This window comes from Astatotilapia calliptera, chromosome 10, assembly GCF_900246225.1.
Source record: "Astatotilapia calliptera chromosome 10, fAstCal1.2, whole genome shotgun sequence".
Taxonomy (NCBI): domain Eukaryota; kingdom Metazoa; phylum Chordata; class Actinopteri; order Cichliformes; family Cichlidae; genus Astatotilapia; species Astatotilapia calliptera.
In genome coordinates, this window is record NC_039311.1 from 197,844 (window position 1) to 206,394 (window position 8,551).

Here is an 8,551-nt window from a genome sequence, read left to right on the forward strand (position 1 = left end):
GAAATGTAGATAAACTTAGTGAAAGTCAGAAAAACATCAAAATAAGAGAGAAATGTACAGTATCTCCAAAAGTGGCACATATACAAGCCCTCTGTCTGTCTGCCCTCACTTACCATCACCTTCTCTGTCTGGGTAATGAAAGCCAGATGTATGTGCATGAGGCCTTCGTTCACCCTCCTCCCACGCTCTAACTGTGCCTCTGTTTCTCTCTCTGGGGTTTCCTCTGCAGGCTCTATGCCTCTCTGTCCCACCACCAACTAAGCAGGAAATACTCTCGGTTCTTGGCCAGAAGGGAGGGTTCTGTTTCTAACTACTACCAGATGGAGGAATGAAGGAATGGAGAAAAAGCTATAAACGGACTGTAGCATAGCACAAAAAAGCTGAAATCGACTGGTTTCTGACTCAGTGTTAAATATTTTCAAATGTGGCTGCAAGTTTTTCTTTTGCTGCTGTGTTGACATGTTCTCTCCTCTCCCCTTCAGTTAACTGAAACAGCTAAATCCTAAAGTCATAAAACAGCCCAGCCCATAGAAATCCCCCTTTGGTCTCTCTCACACACACACACACACACACACACACACACACACACACACACACACACACACACACACACACACACACACACACACACACACACACACACACAAATATCAGTTCAATTCAATTTTATTTATATAGCAGCCACCTAAAGGCACTTTGTTTGGTAAGGCAAAGAACATAAAATAATAACCACACCTTTTTTACTTTATTCCTGTCTTGATCACAAAATTGCTTTGAAGAGAGCAGCTGACCTTTGTTTGGTTACTCATAGGCACCAAAGATATTTGGCTAAGTTTGGGAAAAGAGCACGGTTTGATTTAACGTTACCAGAAAGCTCAGTTTTCCAGGGCAGCTGGGACTGATTGTCTGAGCAATCACCCCGTTTGAGTAGCCTGCTGGGACTGGAGACATGAGTGTGCTCAGTGCTGTGGTGTTGTAAACATTGTGAATAAATGGACACTCACCCTGCAAAGCTGCCTGTGTGTGTGCTGAGTCATTGTCACAATAGAAGCATTTATTATTTCATTTTTATGGTGATTGATTTCAAATAATCTGCTATTTTTAAATCCCTTGTCCAACTTATTGCATCCTTAATTTTGTAAAGTTGACATTACACACTTGAAAGAGAATATTAAGCCTTAGATATCAGAGACATCAGAGTCACACAGTGGTTGAAGATAGCAACAAAACTTAATGTTAAAAATTATTGTAAATGTGTAAAATGATAAACAGGCAATAAAGACAGAGTCACTGGTCTACTATCAGTCTGCCATCTCTCTGTGACTGAACTGGGGTCAAGTTATTTGCCAAATACATTTAAATACGATTGGCAATGACTTTATTTAAATGCTGCAGTCGTTCTACTAGCCTGTGCTCATCTACATACCTATAAATGAATGACTTACTTTCATACGACATACTAAACAATGCAAATATATTAAATAAAACAAATTAATATTAATGTACTTAAGCTCTGCTCATAAGTGCTTTTGATTTACACATAGCACCATTTTGGGTGAGTAAAAGTAGGCACATTCAGACAGCAAGCTCACCAAAACCTTTAAAACTTGGTTTCTAGTGAAACCTTGTTGGTATGTTGTGCCTTAACCCTTGTGTGGTGTTCGTATTTTTGTTACTCAGCCAGTGTTCATGGGTCTGGTGGACCCGCTAGAGTTTTGGCTTTCCAAATTAACACTATCAAACAATTTTATGTTAAATTACTCAACAGATGTTTACTTCATCCCAATTACAAGACATATGAACAGGAAACATGGTTAATTTTTTCCCTTTACCTTTGTTAGATCACATTTATGAATTAATGTGCTTCTCGTTTTTCTTTTATATAAAATGTTATAAATAAATCAGTTATAATCAAGTGGAGTGAGTGGAAAGACACAACACATTTACACGTGAAAAAATAATTAATTGTTTAATTTTTCTTTTGAAAAAAACTGAACACGGGTCTCACAGACCCGAACACCATACAAGGGTTAAGAGGAGTAGTGTTGTGAAATGAATTTCACACTACAGACACACAGTCTGTAGTGTTGTGATTTATACAACCAAGTCCCAAACAAAAGTCTTGGTCTAACATTAGGCCCCTTATCGTTTTCATTTGTGTCAGGGTAGTTCAAGTGAAGATATACATGGTTTGGAATATGATATACATGTGCATGCGTGACAGTGTTTCAGGACTTATCTGAACAAAGACAAGGACTTTTTTAGCGTGAGTCATCTATTTAAGACTTCTACTATCATGGAAAATGTCATTTCTACATCTTACTTTTGAAACAGAGATTGGAGATGCATAGAGTGACAGCCATTTCCTTCATTGCTTGTTGAGACTAAAACCCATTCATGTCCAAAATCAGTTCATTAGCATTTCCATGTAATATGTCATCACTGTACATAAACTCAAGGACTGCATCTCATGTTACTTCACTTTGGCATTCGTTTCACTTCATACAGTGGTCATTACTTTCAGTGAACCAGTACGGAAGCGCAAGATCTTCTTTTTAAGTGCATGTGAGGCCTTTATCTTGACAAAAGCCTTAGGCTGCAGAGGTGCTCCAGATGGAGCAAGTGTTGATGGGAGGGAAAGTCTTGGGGGTAATTGCTGTGGCCAAACCAGACCACCACTTTCATCTGAATCACTGGACAATGAGCTGGAATCTGGAGAGTCAGCCTCACTCATGCTCGACTCAGACTCTACCTGACCTGCGTGAGAATAATCATCGGTGGCCTGACACAGTTGCGTTTGGTCCCTTTCCAACTGAAACTCCATGTGCTGATGATGGTGGAAATGGTGTGAGGTTGTGGGGTAAGCATATGATGCGTGTGTAGGACGGGGTTTACGTGTGCGCCTAAGACAGCAGTTTTGGTTGCTTTGCACAGGTATTGTCACAGGTGGCTGATCAGCTTCATCTTGGCTGAGCTCCAAAGTGGACAGCGAGCGCCTGTAGCTACCGCTACTTTGTTGCTGCTTTTTGCTTCTGGGTTGATTACCGCGGCTTCCCCTTCCAGCGTTCCCACTTCCACTACCATCCTTCTCGACTGTATTAAACTTGCGCTCTGGAAACCTTTGTAAGCTATTCTCTGACTGAGACCTGCACGCCTTCTTCCCTGGCTTTCTGCTGGCACCACCTCTGTCTTCATTTGATCGACATTTCTTTGGGCCTCCTCTGTACCTTGGGGGTTGGATATGAAAAGCCGTGGGTTGCTGCTCCTGATGATAGAGTCTTTCTGGAGAATATGCACATCGGTTGGATTTGGACACCCCAGGACCTTTGTGGTGGTTGGTGTGGTGATGTGCATAAGCTCGGTTGGAGGTCCGACAAGGCTGACCCGGAATATACTCGGCACTGACCAGATGATCTTCGGGAGAAGATGGTTGAGTAGACTTTGCTGCTGCTGCTGCTGCTGGAGGCGACTGGTACTTGGGGAGACGTTGGGATAAGTCAGGCTCAGTAGTGCTGGAGTCTGGTTGGACATCTTTACCATGTGGATAGTCAAGCAGCGTCATGGAGGCTTGCCTGGGTTTGGTATAAAGCCCCTTTTGCTGAAGATGATATGGGAGTGGGGGATCTTCAGTAGGCCCTATCCTAAGGTATTGCTCCTGATCTAGGTTAAGGCCAGCCTCTGAAGCAATTCCTTCTGACCACTGGGAGGGTGCAATGATCTCTTGAGCCAACTCCTGTTTTGGTAAATGTTGTTCATCCTTTTGGCATAAACTACTCTGCCTTACCACATTAACAACTCGGGCATCATGTGCCAGGCTCGTACGAGGCTTTGAGGGCCGTGTGGGTAGAGTTCGTCGTTGAATCACTCCAAATATGTAAGTCTCAACCTTTTGGGTTTGTTGATAATCATACAGACTGGGGTCAACTTCTTTCAATTTCCCTAAAGCACCCGTAACGATGGCATGTCTTGTCAGGGTGGACATGTATGTTTTTTTTGTCTCTTTCTCACCACTCCCCTCGGGGGCTGAGAGGGAACATGAGGTCACGGGGTAGCAATTCATTTCAGAAGATCCATTTTCCTTGGCTACACGGGCTTTCCCTAACAAAAATAAAAAGCAGAGGTAATACATATGATCATTCTGATGTCAGTTCTCACTTTAATGAACATTTACCTGTAATTATGAATCTTGACCACTGCAGATAAAAATGAAAAACTATGGACCAGTGTGACACTTATAATTGATACACAAACAATACAGTAGTTTTCACTCAATAATCTATTAACCTTATTAGAGGAATAATATGCCTAGACTCTTCCATGTGCTTAAACTGCAAGGATTTAAAATAAAACGTCAGTGTGATAACCATTAAACATGTCTACACCAATGTTTTGTCTTTATTTTACAGCCATAAGCTAAATTTTCAGGTGTCAAGAAAGGCTAGGGTTAGACCTAGGATATGACACCTTTTATGTGCAGTAACTTGAAAAAGGCACCTTTCCACAAGAGTGGAATTATTAGAAAACCGATAAAACATCGGCTACTGTCTGTCGCTCTATGTTATAGATGTGAAACTGAACTGCTTATGAAAATATGATACAATTACAGTTCTAAGAAAAGTTGGCATGTATGTCAAATGTAAATTAAAAACAGAATCTTATAAATCTATAGTTTATTCATAATAGAAAATAGAAAAGAGGTCATTTTGAAGTTGATGGCAGCAACACTCGACAAATGGGACAGGGCCGTGTTCTCCTTTTAACAACAGTCCACCAGTTTCTAGGAATAAATTTCTTCATCACTATGGGGTTAAACTTATCTGAAAGGGCTCACAAATGTGTATGACATGATCCACAAACACAAGCTAAGATTTACAAATGCAATGATTTGTGAGTCATTTTGAATACTTGCAACTTGTGCTTCAGTCCGATGACAAATACAAAACAATCTGAATGTATGTAAATCGATTTTACAAATCCATAAATAAAAACCTGAACAACTAGAGCTGTTCAACTTCACAAGCCTGGTCATTTTTTTTTCAAAATGCTTCCTGTGGATAGCTCGTCCTTCCTCCATCATACACACCAACAAATATATTGATCAATTATAGATTAATGCAGAGGTTCCCAAAGTGTGGGGCGTGCCCCCTAGGCGGGGCACAGCGCCATTGCAGGCGGGGGCACAGTATGAAAAGAAAAAAACAAAACAAAGAAAGAATGTTTGGACACTGCTAGCGTAATGGACAGGTTTTTGACGGGGCTCCCACACAAACGCAAAGCAGGAGATGAAGCATCGCCAAATTTGTTTACAAACAACTTCCTTCCAAAGACTAGAAAATATGGTGAAGCATATCTTCCCTTTGGCTTCACCTGCACAAGTGCCGAGGTACAGTAGGTCTCTGCCACAGAATTAGTTTTTCCTGCGTCGGGAGCAGCGCTGGGCTCTCAAACTCACGGACAAACAGTACCCCCACATTTTTAGTTCACAAACACTTTTTGTAATGACTAACTACACCTGACATTTTGGAGATGTTAGCTCTGTATACAGTAAAGTTACAGTGGGATACAAATAACATCAGGCTGATCCTGCCATAATTTGTTCCCCCGGTTCAAATCACAGACAAACAGGATCCCACAGCTGTTTATGTTTTTGAAACCATTTTGCACAGAGGCATTTTTGAAAAATGTATTAATAGAAATGTTGAATATTATTACACAGGAAAAAACAACTACACGTAAAATAATCACACCGTGACGCCTCTGCTTTTGTAAATGGAGGGACAGTAACTGCATGTGTGTATGTAAGCCTGTAAAACCTGCAGATAGTCCAGATTAACAATAACAGTATTTTGGCTCTATCTGCCATTGTAGAAATTCATCTCATGTAAACAATAAGATTGCTCTTGTAAAACAAAGGGGGGCTTAACCAAAAAGTTTGGGAAATCACTGGTAAATGTATGTAATTGTGCCCCTGCATAGGAGAACACAGCATGACTGCACATCCCTGTGGCTTATCTTTGTCAAGTAAATGAAGTGAATGCATGCTAGCTTTCTGTAAGCACTATGAATATACAGTGGTTGCAAAAGTATTCGGCCCCCTTGAACTTTCCCACATTTTGTCACATTACAGCCACAAACATGAATCAATGTTATTGGAATTCCACGTGAAAGACCAACACAAAGTGGTGCACACGTGAGAAGTGGAATGAAAATCAGACATGATTCCAAACATTTTTACAAATAAATAACTGCAAAGTGGGGTGTGCGTAATTATTCAGCCCCCTTTGGTCTGAGTGCAGTCAGTTGCACATAGACGTTGCCTGATGAGTGCTAATGACTAAACAGAGTGCACCTGTGTGTAATCTAATGTCAGTACAAATACAGCTGCTCTGTGACGGCCTCAGAGGTTGTCTAAGAGAATATTGGGAGCAACAACACCATGAAGTCCAAAGAACACACCAGACAGGTCAGGGATAAAGTTATTGAGACATTTAAAGCAGGCTTAGGCTACAAAAAGATTTCCCAAGCCTTGAACATCCACGGAGCACTGTTCAAGCCATCATTCAGAAATGGAAGGAGTATGGCACAACTGTAAACCTACCAAGACAAGGCCGTCCACCTAAACTCACAGGCCGAACAAGGAGAGCGCTGATCATAAATGCAGCCAAGAGGCCCATGGTGACTCTGGACGAGCTGCAGAGATCTACAGCTCAGGTGGGGGAATCTGTCCACAGGACAACTATTAGTCGTGCACTGCACAAAGTTGGCCTTTATGGAAGAGCGGCAAGAAGAAAGCCATTGTTAACAGAAAACCAGAAGAAGTCCCGTTTGCAGTTTGCCACGAGCCATGTGGGGGACACAGCAAACATGTGGAGGAAGCTGCTCTGGTCAGATGAGACCACCATGGAACTTTTTGGGCAAAATGCAAAACGCTATGTGTGGAAAACTAACACTGCACATCACTCTGAACACACCATCCCCACTGTCAGATATGGTGGTGGCAGCATCATGCTCTGGGGGGGCTTCTCTTCAGCAGGGACAGGGAAGCTGGTCAGAGTTGATGGGAAGATGGATGGAGCCAAATACAGGGCAATCTTGGAAGAAAACCTGTTGGAGTCTGCAAAAGACTTGAGACTGGGGCGGAGGTTCAGCTTCCAGCAGGACAACGACCCTAAACATAAAGCCAGGGCAACAATGGGATGGTTTAAAACAAACACATCCATGTGTTAGACTGGCCCAGTCAAAGTCCAGATCTAAATCCAATCCAGAATCTGTGGCAAGATCTGAAAACTGCTGTTCACAAACGCTGTTCATCTAATCTGACTGAGCTGGAGCTGTTTTGCAAAGAAGAATGGGCAAAGATTTCAGTCTGTAGATGTGCAAAGCTGGTAGAGACAGACCCTAAAAGACTGGCAGCTGGAACTGCAGCAAAAAGGTGGTTCTACAAAGTATCGACTCAGGGGGCTGAATAATTACACACACCCCACTTTGCAGTTATTTATTTGTAAAAATGTTTGGAATCATGTCTGATGTTCGTTCCACTTCTCACGTGTGCACCACTTTGTGTTGGTCTTTCACGTGGAATTACAATAACATTGATTCATGTTTGTGGCTGTAATGTGACAAAATGTGGGAAAGTTCAAGGGGGCCGAATACCCTTGCAAGCAACTGTAGGTATGATCCAGCTAACTGTAGCTGAACTTTGCTACTGTTTAGACTTAATCAGTTTTGCTTATTCCACTGCACTGTACTGAAACAACAAGCAAAAAAACCCAAAACACAATGAATGTGGCATATGTAATTCTAAAATTTGTCAATTTTTGTTTACTACAATCTTTCTCCTACACAGCAAAATCTCCAGTACTGATTTTCAAACACTGGGAATATTTTCTAACATTTTGAGTTATGTTCCAGTGTTAGAAAATCAACACTGCTCAGTGTTAGTCATTGTTAATCTTCAAAAACTGACTAGGTTACTTTTAAAAATATAACACTATCAAAAGTGTTCATTTAACACTCAGAGGAGTGGACTCATATAGACACTCTCTAGTGTCACTTTAAGAATAACAAAAATCACACAGCAAATCTCCAGTTTTAAAGACTAAAATGGAATGAAATCACCTGTTTAAAGCTGAGGTGTGTCAAATGATCATTTACTAATATCGTCCATTTCTTCTGACAGTGGCACCCAAGATGGCTGAAATAATTTGGGTTGTATTATGCATCAGTTCAAAGCACTAATTAGTGTTTACTGGGCTAATACAGTGGAGTGGGAAGCAAAGGATGTTACAAGTGGCAGCCAGGGAAACACTCTGAAGGTCAACATGAATATGAAAATGGGCTCTTCCTGTGTGTTTTACTAGTTTACTAGTAATTAAGACACATTTTAAGAGTTGTACTACATGTTTAAATTGGGAAATAAAGTCATTTTTATACATATGTGTATACATTTTCCTTATGAATTAAATTTTACTTTTTCAGGGTTTTACTCAGTCATATCTCCTCCACTGACGAAATCAGGTAGTTTTTTCTGAAAAATATTATTTCCTGACCC

The 8,551-nt window shown here is 41.1% G+C and overlaps 1 protein-coding gene across 1 annotated transcript; it reads right to left on the reverse strand.

Moving 5' to 3' along the window:
• Positions 1–1,994: 1,994 nt before the first annotated feature.
• Positions 1,995–4,882, reverse strand: LOC113030561 (dapper homolog 3-like). The gene has a single exon (XM_026182107.1). The coding sequence runs from the start codon at positions 4,127–4,129 to the stop codon at positions 2,501–2,503; it is 1,629 nt and encodes a 542-aa protein (XP_026037892.1). The 5' UTR covers positions 4,130–4,882; the 3' UTR covers positions 1,995–2,500.
• Positions 4,883–8,551: the final 3,669 nt, after the last annotated feature.